Genomic DNA, 27033 nt, shown 5'->3' with positions numbered 1-27033 from the left:
CGTAGGGATTCTACATGGGAGAACTTTGATGCTTTGATGTTCTTCATGCTTTGCTTTATATATATGCTCACATAGCATAGTGTAGTGGAAAAAAAAGTAATAGTCTAGTCAGGTATCTATCTGATCGTAGTCTAGTTTTGCACAGCTTCCCGCTACCGTGCTTAGGCTGTTTGTTACCTGTGACAATTTAATCACTTGTTAATGCACAACTTTTGTTTCAGGAAAGTAGAGACAGTAATATATACTTTATTAATCACATGGGATTACACAGTTGATAAAACACTGGTTAACAGACTGGTGGGAGTTCTATGCTCTCTAGAAAAATGTAATAATTCATGAAAATAAGAACATCTTTATTAGCTAACATGAAGATAATGCTAGTATTTTAATTTGAACTGCTTTCTCTTGGAATGTTTGAAAACCTAGAATCATAGAATTATAGATTAATCTAGGCCAAGAAGGACTTCTAGTTACGTGGTCCAGATTCTCCTTCCAGCTCACAGCAGAGCCAACTTAGACCAGGTTCTTTAAGGCCTTGTCCAGGAAAGTTCTAAATATCTCCAAGGACAAAGACTCCAGACAGCCCTGGACAACCTTTTGACAACTTTCTTCTTTTTTATTTTAGTATTTTACTATATCAAACCAGAATTTCCTGTGTTGCATCTTGGGTCCGTTTTCTTTTTCTTTCACTGAGCATATTCAAGAAGATTGACTGCATCTTCTCTATACAGGCGCTTAGGATCTAGTAGACAGATTTCTGTGCCCCTTCCCCCACATCCCCAAGCCTTTTCTTAAGATTGAACAAACTCAGTTTTTTAGTTTCTTGTTGAGCATCATGTGCTTCATCCTTCCTCTGATCATCCCTGTGGCTCTTCATTGCACTTGCTCCACTGTGTCATTGTGTCTTTTGTACTGGGAAGCCATGCTACTTATAATGCATTCTCATAACTACCGAACAGGATGCTTATGGACTTCAGCTTGTCACTGAAAAAAAAAAATATAAAAAGGCATCAGTGTAGCACTTTCTTGCTGCTTTTTGTACCTGCATTGTGTCACATTGAAAGAGTTGGATGCAGTACAGATTATTATTTTTTTTTTTTATTAACAAGCGAGTATTTGTATACCTGCAGAATTCTATATGCTTTATTTACTGGATATGGAAGCAAGGTGTGACATGTCCCTTGTTTTTTTTTGATGGAGGTTGGTGTTGCTTTTTTTTTTTTTTTAAATAACCTCTTTTCTTACAGCTCTAGCAGCTGAACTTGATTTGCCTGAAACTGAGACATCTTTTCCGAACCTCCATCGCCAGCTCTTTCAGCCTTTGGAACCAGGTCTTGACTTTGATACTTCATCATCCCATTCTCAATGCAGAATTTCACAAGACAGTAGAGAATTTAGCAAGGTAATATAGAAAAACTCTGCTGGAAGAAATACTTCAGCTTAAGATTTCTGTAAGACTTAAACGTATAATCCCTAAGAAACACAACAATAACTTTTGATATACATAGAACTGGAGGCTTTTTGCTGGTTATAGCAGAAATGTGATCCAAAAATCAAGCGTTACCTTTAACTTTTTATCCTTCATATTTCTGAGAAAATGAATCTTGGGATTTTTTTTTTCTGCCACTAGACTTCAAAATTCTCAACAAAAAGTCAAGACATGTCTGCATTTCTAGAAGCGGGAAACTCTGGTTTGACTATTCAAAGCAGCAGTGTGCCTCCTAGTCTTGGAACAAACGGGCCAAACAACATTGCATCAGAAGAAGAGTTTGTTAAAGAAAACGTTACTTCTGGTACGTATGGTATAGTCAGATCAAAGCTTTCAAAATCAACCTCTTGCCAGTGTGTAAATACTAGCCCTTAAGTTAGGTTTGCTGTGTTGAAACTGGGAAGGAACTCTTCGCTTTTCTATCAGTCCTACTTTGAAATGTCTTAACTCTGCTGCTGCTCTGTTACACGTGGTCTTCCCCACTGCCTGTAATGGGTAGAACTCCTAAATTTTGTGAAGTTCTTAATTTCCTTAATACTTATGGCTTTAATACAAAAGCAGACCTGCATAGTCAGGTCACTGTAATTGATATCATGTTACTTATTCCTTGTGCAGTAAGTATGATGTTAGTGAAGAAATACCAAGTCTGGCTGAAACTGTAAGTTTAAATATGTTTCCAAATATTTGTTCATGCATATCCATCATTTTGTACATTTGAGGAAATTAAGGAAGTTCCAAAATGTGATTAAAATTTTGAGGTATGTGTTAGAAGCTCTTTGATCTTACTAATTTGTCTTTTATATGTTGTGTCCTCTAAGAAACCACTGAATTTTCCTTTTCTACTGTTAAGTCACACCAATAATCACTGTGTACTGCATGCTGTGGTGTTTTGTGTAAGTACAGAATTGCCCTACAAAATAAAGGGGGGAGGGAAGAGAGAGAGAAAGGAATGAACTTTTAGATTAGTGTAGTAATTGATATAGTAGATTAGAAGTTTGTGATTTTATAGCAGCATTAACTGCAGCTTACAGCAGGAAAAGTATTTTTTTAATGTTTTGCAGCTGAATTCAAATTAACTTGCTATTGCATATATTCTAAAGAAAAGGACCAACCTGAAATTCCGAGTGCAGCTAGCAGTGATTAAATATGTCTGAAGCTCTTACTTAGCAAGAATCCAGTGTTCCAGTGTTTTAAGGTGTTCCAACAGAAAGCTAAACAATAACAGGAAACACAGAACAGCATTTTAAGTAATAGATGCATTTCTAATGTAAATGTTCCTGGTCAATTATCTTTGTTATTTGCATATGTGTGTGTATATATATATACATATAACTTTTGGAAACACACACTATTCATGTTTAAAGCTGCAAGCAACTGCTCTATTACGCTTTTCTTTCTCTTCAGCTGGCAGATGCTGGTACAAAAAAAAAAAAAAAAAAAGTAATAAAAAATGCCAGAAGAGGCTTACACTTTAAGACTACCTGTGGTCACAGCCAATAGGATTTAGGAAGCTCCCTTCTAACTTCAAAACATTCTGTTTCTAAATTGCTTATAGAAGCAATCTTTGTGCTTTAAATGTAACTGCAGTATCTCCCCTTCTTTCAAGTGTTTTTATAATCCCAAGCCAATTACTGTTGTGCTTTAAAAGGGAGGGAAAAATAACATAAGCAACAGGCTAAGCAAGTAAAAAATAGTTTGGTTTGTCAGTTCAAGGTAGGGTTGGTATATAAGTCCATCATTGGAGAATTTGCTATTGATATCGCAGTGTAACTCTTCCTCCCAGTAACAGCTATTTATCAGGAGGCAACGCTCTTTATACATGTAAAACTAGATATTTTGTAGGTGTCAAAGAATGCAAAAAAAGTTTTTAAATGAAACAGTTAAAAGTTTATGTGGTATGTTCCTGTCTAATTGGTAGCATGGAGCTGCAGTCTGTGTAGGTCAGAGACGTATTTTTTTAAAAAAATAACCCTGTTTGGCATATGCTGTACTGCTGAAATGCCTCCCCAGTATTTAAAAAGTTGATACCTCATCTTTTTTTTTTCGCAGCCTCTTCTGGAAAAAAAAAAAAAAAAAGTCTTGATTTGTATGTGTAGATCCTAAGGGAAACATAATTTAGGGTGCAATATTGTAACTTGCAGGAACAGCAAGCCTCATTCCAATTGGGATGTTTTCTTCTACTTTGAATAGGTTCTGCCCAAGTAATGGTGTTTAGGATGGTTTTCTTCCTGTTTTAGAGATTTTGTTGGAAAGCCAAAAGACACTCAAAGGACTTCCATTTACAGAGTATAAATTGTAAAATCTGTCAACTCTCAATGCAGTTACATCAGCACCATCATGAAATCTGTCCCTAAACATATTCTAAGCAGCAGCAAAAAGTGTTGTTTCTTTAAGTTGTTTTGTATACCATGAAGGAATCATTTTGTAATATTAACGGTATTATATTTGAAGAAACTTAGCAGACTTTTTGTAAATGAAATGTTTTTTCGTATTTACTAGACTTCTTACTGTACATTACTGGTAAGTCTCATTATGGAAGGACTTCTAAAAGTTGAAATTCTGTTGTGTTAGCTAGAATTTTGACTCTTGATAATTTTTGAAACAGGATCTGAAGAATCTTTTCACCCCCTGCAAGTAGAACCTGCTTTAAGTGATCACTGTCAGAATGCTGATCAGCCGGTGGACCTTAATGCTATGTTACAGAGACCTTTTGAACAAAGCCCTGGAATTAAAAAATGGGGAAATGAGGACTATATTTCATCTGCCAGAGAATATGAAGAACTGGCAAGAAATATGGAATGTATTAATCTCCAGTGTTCAATGAAAGATCTCCAAAATGGAAGTCTGAACCCATTGGAAGGGCAAAAATCATTTTATCAGCTAAATACCACACCAGTTACAGGGGGTGAAACTTTCCCTCAACACTTACTGAAAGAGGCTGTCTCTTCTGAAAAATTACCTGTGGAGGCATTTGATAAGAAGTATGTGAAGCTTCCTGAAAAACCAGTTCATGTACATGAAGCAAATAAAGCTGTGGAGCTGGAGTCTCAGCGCAATACAAATATAAAGGAGCCAGATCAGAGCTTTTCAGAACTACAAAAATCTTTGAGGGTTCCTAGGGAAGCCAACGTGGAAGACTCAGATATCCATTTACAGGCTGTCGTACAACAGAATGGTTCTTTCCTGGAAAGACATGAAAAACATTTTAATTCTGTGCCCAGAAGCTCATGTTATATTCCAGTCTGGGTGAGTAAACCAAATTTCCAAAAGCAGTAATTTGTGCAGGCTCTTTTGGTTGTTTTTTTTTGTTGTTGCTGTTGTTGTACCAAGCTATTTTGGACCCATAATATCTGGAAGCTTGGCAAATACTGATTTTACAGTTCTAGTTTAAGACTTGCATTTTTCCTGGGCTTCTGCCCTACTGCTGCTTTCCGATCATGGCACTGAAATAATTAGCAGTAGCTAAAATGAGCTGGAGTTCCCACAGTTGTTGGAGGAGCTACAGCATCTCCATTGCGTCTCCCTCTCTTGGCATCAGTTAGTACAGCGTATGCATCTGTATCATGTGGCGCGGTTATACACTGAACAGCCACTGTTCCCATTTAGAAGCCTGAAGAGGGTAAATAATTTGGCCAAAGCATATGCAAACTTAAGAAGATAGTGATGTGTAGCTTTTAATTTTTTTTTTTTTTTTTAAAAAGTTTGCCCTAGAACTAAGTAATTTAAACTTGAGGTGAGTGGAGGAGAGGTGGAGGTCTTGTTGTTGTTTGGTTGCTTTGGCTTATTTGTTTGGGGTTTTTTGATACCAGTATGTAAAATACTTTGCATTGGACTTCGCTTCCAGGATTTGCATACATCACCACCTCAGGCAAAGTGCTCTTTCTGTATTTCATTTATTGCTTGGGGGCAGATTTTCTTTCTTCTACATGTTGAATGAGCCTCCTTTTTCTAACAAGATAACAGCTGTTGCTGGAAATAGTAATTTTTTTTAGTTTTTTACACTGATGTCTTGTGTAATTTGTGTTCTAGGAGACTGAGTCAGGGCGTGGTATTATGGAAGAACCTGAACTCACTCTGATAAGCTCAAACGACATCAGTATTGCAGAATCAGACATTGAACATACTAACCAAGAGAAAATTAAGGAAGATAAACCCAGTAACCCAGCATATGTGGACCAGTCTGAATGTAATGTTTTTGCTGAGGTGAGTCTTTATTATCTAATGTAATTCTGATTCTAACTTGTAGAGAGGAATTATAGAGGAATGAAGCTGGGTTAATTATCATTGATAATATACAGCTGTGGGCTGGCTTCAGGGGCGGTGGGTTGGCTGATGAGGATAAGGTGCAGCTGTGGCTGGTTCCTGCTAAGTAGTTAAATAGCTCTAAGGGGGGATGGAAGAGGAGCACCAGGTGAAGAGATCCACAAGAAGTAGAGGGAGGAGGGTGAGTGGCCTGGATGTAGGAGAGACAAGGAGAGGCCCTCAGAGGAGGGGGCCCGGATGAGGAGAGGCTGGCTGGAAGCGGAGCTGGAGAAGGAAGACTCTGGATGCAGCAGAGGCAGGAAGCAGGGTGGACCGGCCTGAAGATGATGAAGAAACAGCCCACACAGTAGATGGACTTCTCAAACCTTGTGGGGGACTGGTGGCTGTGCTGGGGCAAGGCTCAGGAACTACTTACTGAAGTTAGCCTGGTATGGGATGGTAAAAGCCTTGTTGCAGCCGGGTAGTTTGCTAGTGGTGTGACACTAACTTAGTCTTAATAAGGAGAAGCCCCACTGAGCAGTTAATCCACCGTTGCAACACAAGAGAATGTGGGGTTATCTGAGCTTAGTAATTGCTTGTGTGTTGTCGTAGTTTGATGTTACGTTTGCTTTGCCAGACAGATCTAATAATCATAAATTTGGGCTATCCATGAAAATCACTACCTTGTCATATCAGTATAGATACAGTTCAGGAAGATTTTTGCTGAAAAACAGAACCATCTTGCTGGCGTTTGCAAGACTAAATTGTATCCTGTTAGTTATGAATGAGAGGAGTGGGTGGGACAAAACAAAAGCTCCGAACTAAAAAGGAAAAAGAAAAATCCTCTACCTAGTGGATGGAGCTACACCAGGCCCATGCGGCGGTTTGAGGTTTATGGGGAAAGTACCATCAGCTTGTCATACTGCCATGCTTAATTTGCCTGTGGTGTGCTTTTTGGTGTTTGCTTATATAAAACAAAGGCTGTAAATTGTAGAGGAACGGGTTTGTAATGAGAGAATAGTTTGGGTGCTGAAGCAATAATGTAGAACCAAGCCAGGTGTGTCCGTCAGATGAACGGAGTGGACAAAATCATGTTTCAATTGCAGGAGGCATCTAGAGAAGATCCTAAGTGCCTAAGGATGGGTCTTTTACAATGTAATGGAACTGTGGTTAAGGTGGAGGTTGGCAGCTGGAGGCTGTACTCGTGCAGTGGCTGTTGCCTCCCAGCTGGGAACGGGGGCAAGAGGGAGAGCAGTAAGTGATGGGGGAGAACTAGGGAGGACAGGAGGAAAGAAAAACACGTCCATTGAGATGAAATTATGCAGCCTGGTACTACGAACAAGCAATTGAAAAATGATGGCCAAAGGGTCTTTAATGGATTTTTTTTTTCTTTAAGTCTTAAGATGTCTTTAGAAAGTATCTTTTTAGTATTTATTACCAAGATCCACTTTTGATGTTTTTCTTGCATCTGCTATAAAGGTGAAAGAGTATGTCTTTTATTTGCATTGGGTCAGTGCTCGGGGTACAGTGCTTGTACTTCAGTCAAATTTGTGGTATATTTTAAGCATTTCCAATCACTGACTCCTTTTGAAACAGGAGAGAGAATTTTTACCACTCAATCCAGATGCAGATTCTTCCATGTTCGTAAGGCCCGATAGTTCTGCCAGAGCTCAGAGTCCCAATGCCAGTCACTTTCCATCACATCAGACTGCAGGTAATTATGTGTAACTTCGATGTACTGAACTTGAGAGAGAGAGAAGGTCTCTTAACTGTAGGAATAAAATCATAAATAGAATTTACCTCTCCTTCGGCAAGTGCAGCTTGCCGTTCAAGCTTGGTTTGTAGTGCGTTTGACCCCGGGTTTAACATGTGTCTTATTGACAAGGAAGTCATTATCTATCTATCTATGTCTCTTCCTATGCCAGGGTATCTTTCATGAAAGTTCATAGTATCTACAACACACTGTTTGGGTTGTTTTTTTGTGTTGCAACTAGTTAATTTTGAAAAATTCTGTGGTGTCTTGTGGTTTGTTGTCATACAGCTTATGTACCTTCATTTGTTCTTGATTTCCTGTTCGTCCCCAAGCTCTGTAGGCAAAGAATGTCTTTTATTTTTTCCTGTTCTGATGATAGAGTGGAACGTCAGTAAAACATCGGGAGTATTTTTATTTGTCCAAGATGAACAGCAGTAAGATGAAAGACGCGAATTGACAGAACTTAACTGCATTAGGGACTTCTCAAGTCTTTGATATGTTCTGAGCCCTCGAGATGCTTTTGATGCAGTATTTGTCACAGGATTTGGCTTGGCAGACATGGTTACAGTTAATAGGTCGGAATTGCTGTTTGTTCTGCACGATTACTCATTCACACTGCCATTTTCCTAGCTGATTTACAAAAGTAGTCAAGCTCAGTGTTTTAGGAGGAATACCTCAAAATGCATGACTTGCTACAGGGATACAGGTGATGCTGGTCATTGCTGAAAGGGAGAAATGTTCAAGACTTTTCATTTTCTTTCACAGTGATGCTGCTGGAGTTTGCGGCTACACCTGGAAGTTTGCAAGAATCTTTTTTTAAAAAAAAGCAGAACTTTATCCAGAAATCTCTGAAAAGAGTAGAAGAAATAAAAAATAAAGAAAGAGAAAATGAAAAGCCAGAAGCCAGACAGTTTCAAAGGGGAAAGTCTGAGAAGTTAAGGCAGCAAAAAGAGTCCTGTCTTATCTCTGGTAGGTTTATCTGGGAGCAAGACAGCATTAGGTGTCCTTTTAGTTGCTGTTTAGTATTGAAGAATACATTTCATACCTGTTGCATCTTTGCTATTGCAGGCTGAGGATATTCTTGAATTTGTTTTCTCAGGGAGGCAGGGAGCTTATTTCCCTGCTGTCTAGCTACCTCTTCAGTGTTGGGAAGTCCCGCATGGGTCCTCTTTGTATTTTCAGCCTGCCTGCATGTTTGTAGCCTCTGCAAATAACAGCTGTTTATCAAAGAACCACTGTATTAAGCCAACTGATGCATTTCTAGTGTCTGTTAATGGGGAGCGGGAAGTTGGCTGGCCAGAGGCACGGCTGGCTTGAAGTACAGGCAGCGGCCTGGTGAGTGAGACACTGAGGATGGATTTGTAAACGCAAGACATCATCTCCACTGTGTCCATTCTGCTAGCTTCTTTCTTTTGTCACGTCATTTAAAAATCTTTTAAAACCTCTCTATGCTTTTGACTTAGTTGGACTAGAGCTTTTTTTTTTTAAAATTTAATTAGGAAAAACTGATACAGTTGCCAATCAGTTGAAGAAAGTAGGAGAAGTGAAAGTGTCTTCTCCAGAGGACAGGAAGTCTGGAGAAACTGAAATGCACCAGCGTACTTCAAGGTATTGCATGAATGCAACTGGGAGATGTTTGGAATAAAAAACCAGTAGTTCCTTTCTCTGTCTTTTGGAAGCTACTGGTCAGTCAGAGCAGTCTGTGGCCTTCCAGCTGGCCTCTAGTGCTGCTTTTAACACAAAACAGCCAGGAGAGAGAAGCCAAGTGTGTTTGATACAGGTACCTGCTGGGAAATGCCCTGGCACAGCTGGCAGAAACATTGACTGGCAGCCTGCTCCTTTCATCATGCTAAGGCAGCTGTGCCAGTTAATGCATGAAATTAGATTAAATTTGAAGCAAAGTTCACAATTGCACTTGGGCACTTAATTAATGGTAGCATGCAGCAAGGACAGCTCCCGAGCGGGGTCTGTTGGGTGCAGTGATTCTAGGTTACTGGAGAGCCAAGCCAAAAATTCCTTTCTTAATTTCTAACCATTCCCACAGTATAAATCCTTATGCTTGTTAACTTATTCCAGCTTTGCCACTTCTTCCCAATACATGATTTTTCCCCCCTATTATTTTAACAGACTTCATGATCAACTTGCAAAAGTAAAAATCAGAAAGGAAGAAAAAACAAGGCAAGAAACTTACACTAAAAACAGAGAAAAGGCTAAAGAGTTTCAAAAGGTAATGTCTGCTACGGTGTGGCCCTACCTGGCTAGTTCTCGTGATTTCACTGCGCTTCTAATCAGACTGAGATGGAGACCATCAAACCATGCATCTACTGAAGAATTTCCTTGTCAGCGCTATAGCTGAGCGGAAAATTTCTCTAAAATGCGTGTCTGGAGGTTGAACAAAAAGGCTGTTCAGGACTGCAGGTGATAAACATCTTGGCAAATGAAGGGCAGGGTGTTTTGTTAGTCTGCACTGACTGAATTCCCATTATAAGGCTGTTCTTGGGGGGCTGTCTCTGGCTGTTTTGCCTGCTCTGGGTAGCTCAAGATTCTGCCTCGCTGAGCACAACCTGAACTCTGGGGTTGCAAGAAATCCTGTCTGGGCTTCCTTACAGTTCCTGTGGCACAGGGGGTTGGACAAGAGACTTGAACTGTTTGTTCTCCCTGCCCTTTGCTGGGCTGCAGACAACTGGAGGGAAGGAAAAGCTGCATAATCCTGACAGATTCTCTGTGGTAGAATAAATTGCTGGTCCTTCTAGCCTGCCTTACAGATGTTGTAGTTAAGAGAAAATTAAGCACACGTTTCCCTGCAGCCTGTGGGATCACTGCAGCAGCAGTGACCACACTCACTGCCCCACTGTCCAGACTTGCCCTGCAGGGGATGGGCAGGTGCTCCCCACCCAATGAAGCAGCTTTTAGTGTAAGCCCTCAAGCTGTGCTACTGTAGTCTCATAGTTTATTTTATTTGCAGAAAATGCTGGAAAAACTGCGGGCCAAGAAAAGCTGGAAAGCACCATGACTGGCAGAAGACTGAGCAATAAGGAACACTGCTGTATTGCTGTCGAGACCCCCGATTAATGCAGACTTCATTAATGGTGGAGCCCTTAGAATCCTCGGCTTTAAGCTGTAAGAAAACTAAGTAAACAAAATGGGGCTGGGGCCCTGTATTCTGAGAACATTCCAGCAGCAGTTTGTGTAGACCAACCCTGTGAAAAGCCTGTCTTGATGGGCAGTAGTGTTTTAAAGGGAGATCATACTGACTTCTGTAATGTACATCTGTAAATATTTTCAAATAAAAGTTTTTGACATTTCTTATCTGTTCTTTGCATTGTGATTCAGGAGTAGGAAGTGTGAGTTCCTGCAGTCAAGAGGTACATCCTAAAGCACCTGAAGGCAGGAAGATAATAAAAGCCTTATACTGCTGTTACATCCAAATGTGTTTTTATCCAAGCTGCCTGAGCTCCCAAACAAGAGCTAAGTAATTACATCAGGAAAATTCAAAGCTCAGCTTTTGCTAAAAAGCTGAATTTTGTTAGCAGCAGGTGGAAGATCTGGGCCATTTAATCTGTTCCTTTTTAAAATGCAAAGTTGTACAAAAAAAAAGTTTTGATGAGCAAAATTACCTACCCATTCAGGCTTGTTTACACAGATTATTTTTTTTCAGTCCATGGTGCAGCTGCATGTACAGCAGCAGCTGAAGTAATTTGTTCCCCCCAGCCTCAGTAGAGAGTATAAGCCAAACCACCTTGTCCTTGCCTGGAGCTGGGTGAGGGGGAAGCTTTTTGCGATCAAAGACAAAACCAGCCCAGGCTGCAGCTTTCACACATCAGTTTTATTGAAATGCTGTGATGCCATGACCTTCTCCAGAGTTTTATTGCAGTGGAGTTTAGTGACAGTGAGTGAGTTAAAACGGCTGGATAAAGCTTTTTTCCAGTGAAATTACAAGTTGATACACTCAGTTAACTCTTCTGCAACACCAAGCAGGCAGCTGTGCCACAGCTCCCAGGAGGGCAACACAGGCAGGTCACAGCTGGATGCAGAAGGGCAAAGGCTCCCTCTGCTGCTGGTTTCCAAACACCATGCACCACTTCGGTTTACAAAGCAGTAAGGGAAATCAGAATTAATGTTTAATTCCTTATTACTGCAATAAACACTCTAGGTGAGGTTCTTTGAAACTGCTGTGCAGTTCCTTGCAGCAGACCTGCAGCAACATCACACCAGGACCTGAGAGGGGAAACGCATCTATTAGCACCGTTGTTGCTCAAAAGCCATTTGAACACTGCCATCTTCCTCAGAGCCAGCCTAGCATCTCTTCCTCTAGCCTAACCGATTTTATTCCAGAACATGGTGCTGCTATAAAAGCAAGTAACACAGGAAATGTGCACATACACCCCTTACTGAAATGTTAAGGGGTAAAAGCACAATTTCCAATGCCAGCCACCCCAAGCATTGTAATAGTTTCCTCTAACTACTCACAGTCCCCCCAGCCCTCCCACCCTCCCCCAGCTGTTGCAGGATTATCCACTCCTGAAGATTTCCACACAGATCGAGGAATGTATCACACTTCCAAGGGAAATGGAATCACAGAATTGTTGTTGGAAAAGACAGTCAACCTAGCACTGCCAAGGCCACCACTACATCACATCCCTACGCACCACAGCTTGGTGGCTTTTAAACCACCAGTTTAAACTCCAGGGACAGTGACTCCAGGGCCTCTCCAGGCAGCCGCTGCTAACACTTCACCACTTTTTCCTGATCTCCAATCCAATCCCTGGAGCAACATGAGGAAACTTCCTCTTGTCCTGTCACTTGTTACTTGGAAGAAATAAACTGACCCCCACCTTGCTACAGCCTCCTCTGAGGTAGTTGTAGAGAGCAATAAGGTCCCCCCGAGCCTTCCCTTAAACACCCCCAGTAGTACCCCCAGCCTTCACCAGCTTCCTTGTCCTTCTTGGGCCACCCAAGCACCAATGGTTATATGCTGCAGCTGTATCAACCTGCTCTGCAACTTCACATGCAGCAACAGTAAATGGTTTCAGAATGGAACTGAGCAGCCCACTTCCTGCACGCCAGCATCTCAGAAACTGTGAGTGCAGTAGGATAAAATTCCTTTTTCACTCTGAGAGGCTTACTACGTGAGGTGTATCTCCCCATAAATAGACCATAGCACACACCAAGTGTCCACGGCATCCTGCAGAGGATTTCAATATGTGGTCACCGCGTTAAGAGCTGCTGGGTTTTTAGCCATGCAAACCCTCTTTGAAGTGACCTTGAATTTCTTTATTATCAGCAATTTTGCCAAGCGCTCTCACCTCCAGACTTGCTTTGGCAGCACTCGCGTGGTGTTTCTCAGCCCTCTGACACGGGGTGATTTGGTAGCAGACACTATGGGTTAAAGAGTCAGGTTTGGTTAGCGTTAAGTCAAGAGTTAACACCACACAAGTTGGATATAAATCGCACGGTGCAGCCTTCTGTCTCCCCTTTTTGCTTGTGTGCACACAGCTTCTGCCAAGTTACAACGGTTCTAACTAGAACTTTTGTTCCTCTGTAACTTAAGTGTTGGAGGTGCCCAAGGACAGTTGCCTCAGCAGCAACCTGCTCTTACCTGAACAGCAGAGGGGAGAGCTGTGTGACAGAGGTTAAAGCCATATTCCCAGCAGACTTCGTGCCACATCATGTGGCAATTCAAGAGTCTGATGGACTTGCTTTACGGTCATGTCCACAGCTCACCAGAAACAGTAGTATCCTAGCAGCCTTGGTAATGACCAGATACTCTCCTCTTACTGCTGTTACCACCAACTTACATCTGGAACTCGAATATTCAAGTTGCCCGTCCTTTCTCATTAGAGACCACTCAATGCTGCCAATACATAAGCCAGGCTGTACACCAACAAGCCTAAAATCTGTTGAAAGTTCCAAGTACAGCAGAATCCCTCACAACCAACAGCAATCCTATTTAGAAACTAGTACTACAAATTGCTGCACAACTGCAATATCCATCTGAAGTATACACACGCACTCATGAGTGACTCAGATAAGCAACCTGCTCTGATGCTGCCAAAATCCGGGGCAGTCATTGCAGTCATCTCTTGCTACCAGACAACCATTTCCATACTTCTCTAGAACAGTTTACTGAAGTTTCAACATTCTGAAGTCGTACCAAGTTAACACACAAACTGTGCAGTAGCACAAAACCATCTGAACTGACTAATAACTCTATGCTTACCTGTCAAAACAGGCTGTTATCTTCCACAGCTCACCCTCCTAACACAGCAAGGTTCCCTTTGCTCTGTATCCCAGAGCACCTGCTAAAAACAGAAAACTGAATGCACTCACCGAGTTCCCAAGGCCAGTATCCAGTTCTCAAACTGGAACATGAAAAACAAACCCCAAGTACACTCATATCCCAGGAGAGGACAAAAACTGTATCAGCAAAAATACCAGGTCTAGCAGACACGGCAGAATGAAAACCAACGATGCCAAATGCTGAACTCCTGTAGCACTGGTTTTTGAACATCCCATCAGGAGAATGCTGCTGGGTGCAGATACCATACAGTGCAACAGCTGCAGGAGTTTCTTCACCCACAACCGCTCACGTTAACACTCAAGCGTTTTGCATGCACCGGTCAGTGTCTAGTGATAAGCTACACCGATGTATCTTCATTTCACAAAAGCTGCCATGCAACTAAGACGGAAATCAGGCTCCGTGAATTTCACCAATATGAACAGCAACAGTTCTTTAAGCTTTTATATATTCCTACCATGAAGGATTTATACTTCTTCCAGAGTATTTCGCTTGTTTTACTTCAGACCCTGGATTCTACAGAACAGAAGCCAGGAATTTTAAGCATATAGTAGTATACTGGCTGGGCTGCTCAGAAATTAACTCTTTAACACCCAGATTTAAAGATATTAAACCAAATACTGCTGCTCAGTATGAAAACTCTCTCAAACATCTCTTGAAACAACAAAAATGCAGCATGTTTGTGAAATTACTTCAAGTTGAGACAGACACCATAATGCTGTCTCTTCTTACCTACAGCCACCAAAACAAGAAGTAATAATCACTCCTTTGTGATCAAAGGGGGAATAGGCTTGTTTTGAACCATGCAGAAAACTCAAATCACAAGAAACTGTGTTACAAATCGGGTATCTACACAAAAACCTGGCTGAAGAGTAAGTTCAAGCCATGTAATTCAACATGTTAGTGACACCTGAAGGCCCAGAACACACCATTCTTGACTCTTACCAAGCTTTTCCAATTGAATTAATTTGTTTTTCACTTGTATCAAACGCGTAAGTCAGTACCTAAAGGAGAACACAATGCATTACTACAGTTCTTAGGATGCTGTATTTGTCTTGCAGTTTTACCCCACAGAGCTAACTGGTAGTTCAATGGGTAAAGTGAAACCACAAGTTTATTCTGTGAGGCATTTCCAACGACATGAACCTACAGAAGAGATCCTATCGGGATAGACCTCAACATTTCTGGCACTATAAATTAACACAACAGAGAAAAATCAAGCAGACTGGAAAAGTCTCTCATACAAATCCTGCTAAGTGTCTTTTCAACTTGTTTCAAGACATTTAAGGGAAGGAGGAGGGTAAATGATACAGTTAACATTTGTGGGAAATTTGACTGAGAAATTCAAATTACTCTTCTTTGGATAAATGAAAGTTAAAATAAATTCTTCACTTAGGAGGGAACGCTGCACTAAAATACAGTAACATAGTGTAGTAATGTAGTGTTGAAACCCTCCTCAGGTCAGTAAAAGCCTGATTTGATACAGACTTCCAGCCACTGAAAGCCAGAGCCCTTCAATCATAAGGAATATGCAGAACCTCAGGTGTCATACTAACCCTAGAAAGGGCTTCAGATTTCTGTGAAATGGCATCCTGCACTTCTTCTCTCATCTCCTCCGATTACACACCACCTGGAAAAGTGAGATAAGGTTACAATCTGACATGTACATGCATACAAACCAGCAGAACCTAGAGCAGTACTTCACCACCACAGGCATTCCTGACAGCTCTGTTTGGAATCACACTTAAAGCTACTATAATGTCTGAATATTATTTAATACAGCAGCTCTTCTTAATTTCCTGTTATATTTTCAAAAAAAAGTCACATAATCATAATCTTTGCTCCCTGACACAAAATGCTGCTTGTTAAATACTCAGATGCCCAAAATGAGGATGTCATGAAAAGGACACTTGTGTAGTAGGTTTGTTCAGAAAGGCCATTCTCACTCACTCTCTTCAGAGCAGTTGAACATTTTGCCAATCATCACAACAATTTTCTCACATCATTCTCAAGTTTGGGGGAAGATAAGCTCTTGTGTTTTCTGAAGCAACACTTCACCTTCTCAGTAAGAAAAAAACAGCAATATAACCAGCCCACCAAGTTAAAAACAGCTAACCTGCAACAGGCCAAGGGTTAAAAAACAATCTCTCACATGAGCTTACCAAGATGCTAGCTCAGACTGGACCATCGTGGATTTCCTAAAAATAAGTAAATTGTTGCATCTGAGTAACAGTTCCAAGTTTCTTCAATATCTTAGTAATTTACCAAGACTTAGGTACTTTTTACTTCTATACTCAATATGAAGCAGGCACTCTGTAGTCCAGTTACACTGTCTAAATGCTAATGCCAAATCTAAGCATTTCTTTCGAAATCGGAGCCACAGCCCAGTCTGTGACACAACTACGAACAAAATATATCTGCAATTTAACAAACCGGGAGCACTGTGGCACAGAAGGTACAAGGGAGTTACCTCGCAAAACACGCATGACATACTATTTTAAGACAGCTTACAAATATGCTCTAATAAACCATCTACAAGAATTCAACACTGCAAGTGTTCTTCTCCTACCTGCTAATTCTTCTTTTAGTAGGCAGGATGCAGAATCCAAAAACATCAAAACAAGCTAATTCTTGGGATTTCACAGTAAAGTAGCTGCATTTTGAACTATGTTTGCATAATTGTCCCACTAAGTAAAAACCTGTTACAGGTCTCATTGTCACCACTGCAACTAACTTTACAGCGAGGAAAGCAGAACCTGTTACTCTTCTAGCCACGTTTTTTCAATTCGGACACACTGCAAGTTGTGTCTTTTTGCTGACCAACATGGCATAACAACTCCTCAAAATGTCTGTACAATAGCTTCTGGTTTTGAAGACCAGCCAGTTAACTTTAGAAGAAACATCACCAGATGCCATCTAGTACTTGGGATTTATTTCAAAATGAAATACTGCTTCTTTGTAAGAAGGGAACCAAAACACTAAGACTTTAGCTTTCATGATCCTCATCCAACTACCTCCACCTAGAAAAAAAACCCATTTCCTTAATACTTACCCTTAAGCAGAGGCTTTCCACTGTGTTCCAGACAGACATCACAGGAACGCCCCTTTAAGAAGAAATATTTTGCAACAACTTCATTGATTTAACTATACTTTTATCCCCTAATTGTTCTTCAGTGTTGTATTTGACAAGCTTCCCAAGAAGAAACTTTCCATCTGCTTGTTTCAACAAGAATACCAGGTTTAACCAGCCCAACTGCATGAAAACCAAGGATGCCAGCTGCTGAAATACTGTAGCACTGGGGTTTGAACACTGCATCAGGAAGACACCGCTGAGTGCAGATACCATACAGTAGAGAAATTAGTTTGATTACTTGCTGTGAAAAAAGTACTCGCCTGAAAGAGTCTAATACTCTTTGCTGCGGTTCAGAAGAAACACAAAGCTTACCTCTTCTGCTAACATGTTCCACTGAAACAACAGATTGGTACATCAGAAGGCTAAACGGCCATATGAATTCAAGCATTCAAAAAGTTACAGCTCCAGAGCTGTCGGTACACTCATCTGCAAAGTCTGGAAAGAAATAGACATAACTGAACTACACTTCCACAAATGTGAACATGAAACTCATGCCCCAGATTCATCATTATCTGAATGAACTGCTGTTTGAATACATGCAAATATTGTCCCTTCATATAAGTAACACAACTAATATGTTCATCAGCTGTGGGTTGCAAAAGAAGGGTTTTTTCTAAGCACTAGGTTCCAGGTTTTTGTCTACAGCAACAGACAAAAACTGAACATGTGCTGCAACAGATTGAATGCCATCAGCTTTCATTTTCCCACTATTTTTTAAACAGCATTTGAAGTTTTTTCAGTTTACTATACACTTACCATTAATAACTGTCACCTTCTACTATGAGGTTTTGTATTTTTAGAGAGGTATAGTTTGGACTAAGGTAACTGGCAAGAAATCCAATACGCTGTTGTAAAAACAATTTATGCCACGTCAAGCTTATCTAGTCCAATACCCTTAGTACAGCAATAGCCAAATAAGATGCCCAGTTTCTGTCCTCTTAAGTATGTTCTTGTAAGGTTTCATTACTTGTCCAGCTTTAGCTCAGAGCTTCCCATAGCAAACATATTTTCCTGTCCAGTAATCTTACACTGTGTTTTCTTCCATGCCATTTCCCAGACTGTCCAGAAGCCACACAAACTTGGCAACATCCTACAGTAAGAAGTTCCACAGCTTTAGCCATACAGACATACAAGACTACCACAGCCTGTTTCTGTCATCCCCCCTGTTCTTGCATGTGACCTACATTAAGGTGAAATTTTACCACAGGGAAGTGATCAGAAGGCTGCAGCTGTATGATACAACCCAGTAGAGAAAGCATGTGTGGAGCACCATCAGGAGATTAAGTGTACAGTAGGTTCTCCAACATCTTCAGCAGTTAAGATCCCAGGTAGTGTCCAAACCAAATCAGACAGATTAAGTTGCCCTGCAGCATTCAACATCAGGTAAAAACAAAGTATTTCTATATATAAACTTCTAAAAAAAACCCTGCACTTAATATGCAGGTATTAACTCTGTTTCAGTTTTTATTCAAGCAGAGCTTACAGGCTCCAACTCTGGTCAGACTGATAAAAGAGCTCATGTTGCACTGAATTCAATACCTTGGAAGAGTCACACAGAAATGCTGCACAGCTGTGGAACATTGTCAGGTATTTGCCTGAACTATGGAATACTGTTTTTTCAAAACATTTTGTTAAGTAAAGCAAGAAAGCTACCTGAAAACAGAACTGAATACCAAGTAACAGCTTACCTTGCCCATCAAAAGAAGAGTGGGTACTTCATCTTCCAAAAGCAACATAAACTAGAAGACAAAAAGCAAAGGAGTAAGAATGATCAGATATGGTCACATAGCTGATGATTCCTAAAGCCAAAATCTAGGTTTCAGCGATCAGTTTCACAGCTGTATGTAATAAGCTTGATTTTCATTTGTATTTATCCAGTTCTAATCAGAATTGAAATTTAGTTCATTTCTGAGTCACTCAGCAGTTGAACAGAAAAATTCATCACATGAACTGCAGAATGAGCAGGACTCCCCATACCACCTCACTATGCCTTACCAAGCAAGAACCTCACTCCTAGATCCAGGATGAGTCTTTCAAGCCAGAGTATTTCTCAGGTAGATGCCTAAAAGAGTTACATTTAGCCATTAATTTTGGACCAGTATTAAATGATCTTCAACTACTGAAAAGCAGTCTTTTCAGTCTTACTCCCTAGAGCTATCAAAGTTGCAACTGGGAAAATTCAAGCTTCCTTTACAAAGATGGGGACCTTAATTCAAGCATACAAGCAACGCAACCTCTCATTTACTGAGCACCTACCATCAATCTCCTCAGACTGTCAAATTATATTTTGAAGGAAATTAAACCAGTAGACAGCAAGTCTTTTTTCTGGTAACACCTCTGTTCAGCACAGACTACTTTTACCTGCTGAACAGCTATTAGTTTGTTGCTGTCAGCAATTTGGTTATTAAGGGTATTTGAGTGATGCAGATTGATTTAAACAACAAAGTCAAAATTTCTTAGTGACTGAGTATCCTTTATTGGCAGTGCTGGCTGCACGGGGGATCCTTCCGCCTAACGTGCATGTTTAAAGTAACTAATTATCTTATATTCATAGAATAAAACAATGAATATTCAATTAATCCATATACATATTTATTACCTAATCCCACCTACTCTCGCTTCATATGCTCATTAGCTTATCAGTCCTTTGTGCTGCTAGGTGTCTTCAGGACATGGGCAGTGGGGTCTTTAGGAGGAAGGCCACAGGTCTTCCTCATGGTGTACTTTTCACCTTTTGTCTGGTATGTGATGATCTTGCCAGTTTGCAGTGTTCTTATCGGTCTGAGCTAATTTATGTCCTTGTCGACCATCTGTTTCTTCCACTTTTAATTGCTCCCTCTAGTTAACTTATAAGCAGGCCCCTTGTTAGAGAAAGTTAAAGAAAGAAACAGACTCCTCCTTTGACAAGTTATTTCATTAATTATTTCTTTCAGACTATGGTTACGTGACCTAATTACTATACCTACATTTTTGAGTAAATATAAGTTCTTAGCCTTGGTACAGGGTTGTACAGAGGGTTTCATAGCAGCTTTTGTTGTGCAACTATTAATTTCATTAGAATATATTTCTCATATTCATTATAACTTTAACTACAAGGCTTATTCTATCCTAAAGTGAATTCATTCAGTATCAAGATCACCCTTTGGTTTTTAAATCTTGTTGATTTCCAAGTAAACTTCAAACAATGTTTTATTTCTACTGCTTCCAAGACAACCTCATCATCTAAGAGTCAGCTGTATTCAGAACATTTCTAAACATTCACCAGTCATGTTTGCAACTGTCTACTAAAGCACCTTTTAGAAAGGTACTTGCAGTTGGGGCAATGCTAGTTAAGTACTATCATAGAGCTTTCATCTTCTGCTTAGTCATGTCCACATCAGAACCCATTCTGGACAGAGCAGGCCAAGAGGGGAAAAAAAAGGAGTATTTTAATCCAAGATTCACTATGCTGCTACAGTTCAGGTTATTGTATTAGAATCAGGAGCAGAGAGTTTCTTTTTTGAAGGAATTCTTCTGCATGGAACAAACAGGCAACCTCAATCATACACGTTTTGTCATCGTTCAAATGCGTTAACCGCATTTTGCAATAGACTTTTGTCTAAACTGACTAACAGCTTTTGCATTTTTACTGTTGGAACTCTATTTGCATTATCTTCAATTCTGTTTTCAATCCTTATTTAGCTCTCAAAGTAATTGAAAGCATAATCTGCGCTTCCTTAAGCCACAGAAAAAATAATCTCTCAAGTACCACTCACTGAACAGTCAGCCAGCCACAAGGCATCCAAATTGTCCTCTATAACTTGAGCATGTACAGGTATGTATGCAACTGCATACTTTTCTATACTCCGCTGGTTACAGTATTTGGAACTTGCTTCCCTATTTTTAATGACAAATTCGGTGATCCATGGTTACCAAGAATTCAAGCTGCATTTCAGTCAGATGATTCAATGGCTGATAAAGGATGTCATACTCTGGGGTACAGAACAACACAGAAGACACCTTTTAGGTTGTTTTTGTTTTTGTAACTTGTCTCAGACACGAGCCCAATATACTCACCTTAAACAAAATCTGACTAGGTTGCTTGGTTGGCACCTCAACATCAACTTCAGACCAATGTTTTATAACCAAGTAGGACATGAAAAAGGTTATCTGAGGAGCGATCACTGCCACCTCACTTGTTAGTTTTCTGTTCACCAAGGTGACCCTTGCAGAAGCCCAGAGTTCTCTGCAGCATCATCTTCTTCCTCCTGTATTTCAATCACTTCAGTTGATTTTTTGCCTGTTTTATTTCTGGGTTTGGTTTTTTTCTTTTTGGGAATTTTGCTGCTTATAATGAAAGAGCTGTTCTCCTAGAGAAAAATGGAAGACTGAAGTATTCACAAATTGAATTCTGAGAAACTTAAAACCTAAGATTTAAGTAGTAACTTTGCAAACTAAGAATTCAGAGAACTCCAAAAATCCTATGCAGTCCAGCATTACTTCAAAGATGAGAGCGTGAATCGTCAAAACAACTTCCTTTGCATTACAGATCAGGATTCACAGGTATCACAGTTAACTCTAGATCCAAGCTCAAGAATTCAGTACTCGTATACATGTATCTACCAATTCTTTAACCTCCAAAGAGAAATAAGGTTAGAGAGCTTCTGAAGTTAAGGAATAGTACTCACCACTACTCTGGCATCAAGGTCGTCTTGATTATCAGAATTCAAGCTGTTATCATCATCATCATCATCACTGAAATGTAAGAATCCAAATCAAGCTCTGTACTTTTTAAAGTAGCCTAAAACATGTTAAGTATTCTCCTACCACAACCTCTGGTTTCTCTTAACATCTATGGAAGTGCTACCACTTGTAGGTGTAAGATAATACTACTTCTACTTAAGGTTGTTCTCAAATGATAAAATTTCCAACAGCAGAATTACCATCCTAACTAGCAATGCTGGCAGGGCAGAGCCGAGCTCAGCAGCAGAACAAAAATTTAGAAACAGACAATAGCAGTATTGAGATGTTTAGGATTACACAGGCAAACAAGCTACAAACCCAGCAAGTTAGAAAACAAGCAGAACACAACCAAAGTAAGAGGGTAGGCCTTAGCTACCCAGAAAATACAGGTTTCCTCCTGATATTGTAACAGAAATATTATCTCCGTACTGCCATACAACACAAGTATGAAATGCACTTCCACTATCATCCACAGGTTTCTCCAGATAGAAAGGACTCCCTAGAAAGAGATTAAATAATTTTAGTACTATGGGTTCAACAAGTGGCACAGGCAGGACTGGTTCCAAAACCCAGAAAGTCTTCCAGTGCTCATTTCATATAAAGAATTTAGTGTCTGGATGAGCCAACTTGCATTTACCCTACAGAACTTTGTTTCTCCTGCTCTAAGCAAACAAACTAATTATTGTTACTCATTTTACAGGCTCTCCCCAATACTTCAATTCACAGAAGTTAGTAGTATGTGTGACTACTGAAGTGAACAGTAGCTGAAAGACAGCTTTATACCTTTACACTGTCTTTTAGGCTTTCTAGTTTTAAGGTGCTGAATATATTTACATTAAGTATTTTTGCTGATCCTTTTATTGCAGGCAAGTTAACTGTTTGCCCATAAACAAAGACCTAAGATGATACTTCAATGCTTAATAAAGTAAAAACAAAATGCAAAAAAACCAAGCCTTTCGCCTTTGTCATAAAACACCCCACTTTATTTGGAAACTATAGAGGAACCAATTTCAGGAATTATCTTTTTGAAAAAAATTCTACCACATCATTTTAATGAGCTAGTACAAATCACTTGAAGCAACGATCTGTCTCCAGATTAAAAACACCTCCCTCTATAACAAGTTCCAAGTTACATTTACAAGCACAGCTGCCTAAGTTGCAGAGTGTTTTGTTCCCAAAATAACACTTTCAGGAGCAGATATTCACATTTAGATTACACAATGTTGACATAGGTTAAAAGGACAGGAATGGAACTGAACTCCATATACCTACAACTGTCACAGTACCATATGCTACTACAAGCAACTGTACTACACCTCCTGAATTCCTCAACTGTAAGAGCAGCAAACTATACTGGTCTGGCTGGGATGGAGTTAGCATGGATCTGCAACTTAAGTAGTATTGATGCCCTCACCATGCCAGCAAACAGGCTAAGGGGTGGGGTGTCCTGCATCTATCTGTATACACACAAATGTATTTGTCAGTTAAGAACAAGAAAACAAGTTTTATACCACCTAAAACCAAAGAACTTACTTTGTCTCCTCAATTGGGGAGATGGGGCCTTCATCATCTAAATATTTGTGTTTTCGTACCAACAGACATTCTCTTTCCAAGTCTTCACTAGCCTGAAGGGCTCCTAAAGCTTTTTTAAGATGTTCTTCATATTTAAGGACTTCAATGTACTGGAAATATCCCTTTGTAGCTGCTTGCTAAAGAAAAAAATAATACATCAGGTGAGGTCTTAAAAATACAACTCCAAAGCATTTTATTATGAACGGAATTGTAGTATTATATTGACACCTGTATTCTAGCTGTGTTTGTCTTAAAACTTACAAAGTGTCCCGTTTAACAGAAATAAAAACTATTTCACTATTTTACTGTAGCACACCAGATGGAAGCACAATATAGCCAATTTAAAGCCACTATTTTTAATATACAAAATAAAATAATACAATTATCCCACAAAGTAGAGGACTCACCTCATAGCCAAGAACCATCTTTAAGGGAATATCTTTCTTCCCATAATGTTTTTCAACAAAGGGGAATCGAAAACCTCTGTCTAGAAGCCGCCTCCTTTGTTCTTGAGGTGAGGCTGTCAGTGGTGGCCTCCCTGTACGCATCTGGGTGCCCTCATGCTTTTTCTTCTTCTTCTTCTTCCTCGAGCTACGCCAGAATTTCTGGTGTGCAGCAGCCTTAAACTTCTTTCCCCTGAAGTGATAGGCAAAAATGGCTTTCAAATTGAGTTTTGACTCCTGCTTCTTGGAAGTTTCCAATGATCTTACTGGACTTTGAGGGGACACAGAAGAATCTGAAGAGCTTTCATTTTCAGGTGCTCCTGCAACAGATTCAGTTTGTTGCCTTGAAGACTGAGATCTCTTTTTTTGCTTTGAAGGTGCAACGGAGCACTTAGGATGGTACTCACTACCACTAGCAGCGGAGAGATCACTGAAGAAGAAAAAAAACACTTAACTTTCCAGGGACTATGTAGTTTTATGATATATCACACAGGTACTGCACATGAAAAATTCTAAGCTAGAGATAAAAACTCACATTTCTGCATCGCTGCTGTCTAGTACAATCTCAGCTGAAGCAGCTGATGGCTTGCATATACTGTTAAGCTCATCTGAAGACTCCTCAGGAGCAGTGTTTTTCTGCCTTGAACATGAACGCTCCATTCTGATATTTGTTTCCCATGCATATACCTTATACAGTTCTTTCTGCTGTGTATTAGCTCTTGGCCATCAGGATAATCAGAGCCAGAAGCCTAGGATTCATCCATATTGGTCATGTTTCAGTTTGCCCTAAAAATCAGTAAGAATTCAAGACAAATTGAAAATAATCCTATGTTAATCAGGCAACAAGCCTTTCACCACTCCACATAATAGGGTAAATTTACAAGAACAATCTTAAGCAAACTTCAGCATAGGTTTTCCTATGAACCACAAGCAAATATACTAACCTTCAGAGTAACAGTTACATTGCACTGACTTCTCTCAAGACATCCATAGCATAATTTAGGCCAGAAGGGATTTTTTACAGCTCTTTTGGTCCAACTCCTGCTCACGCAAAGCTAACTTCAAAGTTACATCAGATCGTTCAGAAACTTGTAGAGATGAGTTCTGAATGTTTTAACACTCTCCCTACTAGAGATAAGTCTTCCCTTAAATAAGTACATATAAGTATAGACAACAGCTTATACTTGCAAGTATATTTCAGTTTTAAGTCATACAAAAATTCACTTCACTATTGTTTAAATTTTTAAACTAATGTAACAGTGTTCCCAGAGAAGTAAGGGCATCTTTCTTCTGTTCTTTTGCTAGCTATATGATACCTAAAGCCTCCTGCCCTGACAATCAATGAAGCCTTTGTTCATTGATTATCAATCAACATGGCAACCAGTCCCACAAAATGTTTATGTTCAGTTGACCCTGCAAGAAAACCCTTCAGCTCTCCCAAGTCTGTGCAAAGGGACTGAAACACACAGCAGAGAAAGGTGTCCTTCCTATGTAATAGCCTCGTTATTTTACCTGCTTGTTAGTTTACTAGCCCTGTAGATCTGTACCTTTGTAATTTTAATGTGCTTTTTACTGCTTCACAAACTCATCACCACACCCATTAGTATTTCAAATGTAGTTGCACACCATTTAGCAAAGGGCAACAAAGCTGGTGAAGGGTCTAGAGCACAAGTCTTATAAGGAGCAGCTGAGGGATCTGGGGTGGTTTAGCCTGGAGAAAAGAAGGGGAAACCTTACCACTCTCTACAGCTACCTGAAAGGAGACTGTAGCAAGGCGTGTGTTGGTCTCTTCTCCCAAGTAACAAGAGATAGGACAAGAGGAAATGGCCTCAAGTCATACCAGAGAAGGTTTAGATTGCCTACTAGAAAATAATTTTTCACAGTGAAGGGCTGTCAAGCGTTGGAACAGGCTGCCCAGGGAGGCAGCTGAATCACCATCCCTGGAGGTATTTAAAACATGTAGATACGGCGTTGAGGGACACGGTTTAGTCTGTGTGGACTGGGTAGTGCTGAGTTAACAGATGGACTCAATGATCTTACAGGTCTTCCCCAACCTAAACAATTCTATGGTTCTATGAATAGTGATTTCTGACAGCAGCTTGCACCTATACCCTTGACAAACTGTGAGCACACCACTAACAGTTCACCTGATGCTGGGAAAGCTCTAACTCAATAGCCAAAGCGACTATTAGGCAGGTATTTGTTTATTCACTGCTGGGTGCACTCCTCCTAACATGCACACCCACTCAGCACTTTACTAGGAATTTATATGGCATAAATATACATATTCATGGAAAGGACATACACAGTTATAAGATTTCTGGGAAGAGGTGGAACATTTCCCACAACACAGCCACTCCTTGGGTCTGTGCACTGTCTCCTGGTGGTCTTCATGACGAAGGCTCCAAGTTTTCCTCTACGTTGAACTTTTTACCTTGTCTGTCTTCAAGGTAGTTGTCCAAACCACAAAAGCCGTCCTACCCAGTGTACATCCTTATCTTAACTACTGCACTAACTTCTTTGGCTAAGCCTGTCCAAGCAAGGACAAGTTCATCTAGACAAATAGTTTCATGCTCCCAATGCCAACTATCTTGTCCTCCTCTTTAACGTTTCTCATTATTCACAACCAAGGCCTGACAAACACAATGCCCAGAAGCAGAACAGCCTGACATCAAAGCAGGAACACATGAAATAACGGCACTCTACACAAGCTGTGGCTGGTACTTACAATTAGCTGTTCAGCATCTGCAGCTCTTAACAGCTGGAACACCTCTTATCCCTTAAAAAGAAAAACAACCAACATCTTACTGGCCGGTTATTTTATACGGGGTTCTTTCCTCCCAAAGAGCCATCGATTACTTCGCCAACATCTACCCCCGGCTGACAGGCGGCAGACACACCGCTCGCCTTCCCCCCGCACCGACCTCGGCTGCGCTGGGGCCGGCGGCACAAGAGACATTTTGTCGGTGGGCACCCACAAAATTACCGCAGGCCGGGGAACACCCCACCGGCAGCGCTCCCGAGGATGCCCTCACCCAGTGCCGCCACACAGGCCATTCCCGAGGGCAAACCCGGCCGCGGCTGGCCGGCCCGGGCCGCCAGCCTGTCCTGGGCCATTCCCTGCAGATGGGCTCCCCGAGCGGACGGTCGGAGAGGGGGCACAACCAAACAGACACCACCACGACTCTTCCCCCCTCATTCCTGCCACCCCAGCGGCGGGATGGCGGCGGATGCCGAACACGCACTCACCTCACCGCCCGCCGCCACACGCCTCTCCGCCCCAAAAGGCGCGAAATGGCCGCCCGACGGCTTAAGTAGGTAGCGCCGGGCTCTCGCGAGAGCCGCACGGTCTGACGGGAGGGAGGCTCGCGGCCTGGTGCC

At 40.7% G+C, this 27033-nt stretch overlaps 2 protein-coding genes and 8 non-coding genes across 27 annotated transcripts in view; 1 reads left to right on the top strand and 9 right to left on the bottom strand.

Annotated features, from left to right (window-relative positions):
- The window catches only part of CEP295 (centrosomal protein 295), a 76921-nt gene extending 66128 nt beyond the window's left edge, over positions 1-10793 (top strand). For 5 of the 7 annotated variants that reach the window (XM_040583662.1, XM_040583661.1, XM_040583663.1 and 2 more), the window contains 8 exons: positions 1248-1402; positions 1631-1793; positions 4095-4735; positions 5519-5692; positions 7328-7445; positions 8250-8453; positions 8984-9092; positions 9612-10793. In XM_040583662.1, the coding sequence (XP_040439596.1) occupies positions 1248-1402; positions 1631-1793; positions 4095-4735; positions 5519-5692; positions 7328-7445; positions 8250-8453; positions 8984-9092; positions 9612-9840 (1793 nt within the window). In that variant the 3' untranslated portion in view covers positions 9841-10793. The remainder of the gene's footprint in view (positions 1-1247; positions 1403-1630; positions 1794-4094; positions 4736-5518; positions 5693-7327; positions 7446-8249; positions 8454-8983; positions 9093-9611) is intronic. The other 2 variants (XM_040583664.1, XM_040583665.1) reach the window with 2 other exon arrangements.
- On the bottom strand, positions 227-26999 carry TAF1D (TATA-box binding protein associated factor, RNA polymerase I subunit D). Of its 12 annotated transcripts, none has more exons than XM_040583671.1 (14): positions 26902-26999; positions 26381-26431; positions 24188-24438; positions 23617-24082; positions 23171-23346; positions 21583-21649; positions 18604-18654; positions 17228-17350; positions 16835-16886; positions 15945-15980; positions 14728-15412; positions 13705-13786; positions 12791-12863; positions 11290-11702 (listed from the first exon to the last, which is right to left on the bottom strand). In XM_040583671.1, the coding sequence occupies exons 3-8, from the start codon at positions 24310-24312 to the stop codon at positions 17312-17314; spliced, it is 924 nt and encodes a 307-aa protein (XP_040439605.1). In that variant the 5' UTR covers positions 24313-24438; positions 26381-26431; positions 26902-26999; the 3' UTR covers positions 11290-11702; positions 12791-12863; positions 13705-13786; positions 14728-15412; positions 15945-15980; positions 16835-16886; positions 17228-17311. The 12 variants fall into 12 exon arrangements, with proteins under 12 accessions (XP_040439612.1, XP_040439611.1, XP_040439605.1 ...); XM_040583672.1 differs by having other exon boundaries at positions 13705-13783; XM_040583670.1 differs by having other exon boundaries at positions 13705-14786; positions 15339-15412.
- On the bottom strand, positions 12620-12749 carry LOC121084137. Its single transcript, XR_005826605.1, has one exon. It is a non-coding gene; the product is annotated as a small nucleolar RNA SNORA25 (small nucleolar RNA).
- Positions 13900-14038, bottom strand: LOC121084134. The gene has a single exon (XR_005826602.1). It is a non-coding gene; the product is annotated as a small nucleolar RNA SNORA8 (small nucleolar RNA).
- Positions 14831-14962, bottom strand: LOC121084140. Its single transcript, XR_005826608.1, has one exon. It is a non-coding gene; the product is annotated as a small nucleolar RNA SNORA18 (small nucleolar RNA).
- LOC121084133 lies at positions 15704-15776 on the bottom strand. The gene has a single exon (XR_005826601.1). It is a non-coding gene; the product is annotated as a small nucleolar RNA Z40 (small nucleolar RNA).
- LOC121084138 lies at positions 16480-16612 on the bottom strand. Its single transcript, XR_005826606.1, has one exon. It is a non-coding gene; the product is annotated as a small nucleolar RNA SNORA1 (small nucleolar RNA).
- LOC121084136 lies at positions 16998-17136 on the bottom strand. Its single transcript, XR_005826604.1, has one exon. It is a non-coding gene; the product is annotated as a small nucleolar RNA SNORA8 (small nucleolar RNA).
- LOC121084144 lies at positions 17460-17586 on the bottom strand. Its single transcript, XR_005826611.1, has one exon. It is a non-coding gene; the product is annotated as a small nucleolar RNA SNORA40 (small nucleolar RNA).
- On the bottom strand, positions 18795-18866 carry LOC121084146. Its single transcript, XR_005826613.1, has one exon. It is a non-coding gene; the product is annotated as a small nucleolar RNA SNORD5 (small nucleolar RNA).
- Positions 27000-27033: the final 34 nt, after the last annotated feature.

This window comes from Falco naumanni, chromosome 2 (assembly GCF_017639655.2).
Source record: "Falco naumanni isolate bFalNau1 chromosome 2, bFalNau1.pat, whole genome shotgun sequence".
Classification (NCBI taxonomy): domain Eukaryota; kingdom Metazoa; phylum Chordata; class Aves; order Falconiformes; family Falconidae; genus Falco; species Falco naumanni.
Note: the sequence above shows the minus strand (reverse complement) of the source record. Positions and strands in the feature narration are given on the sequence as shown.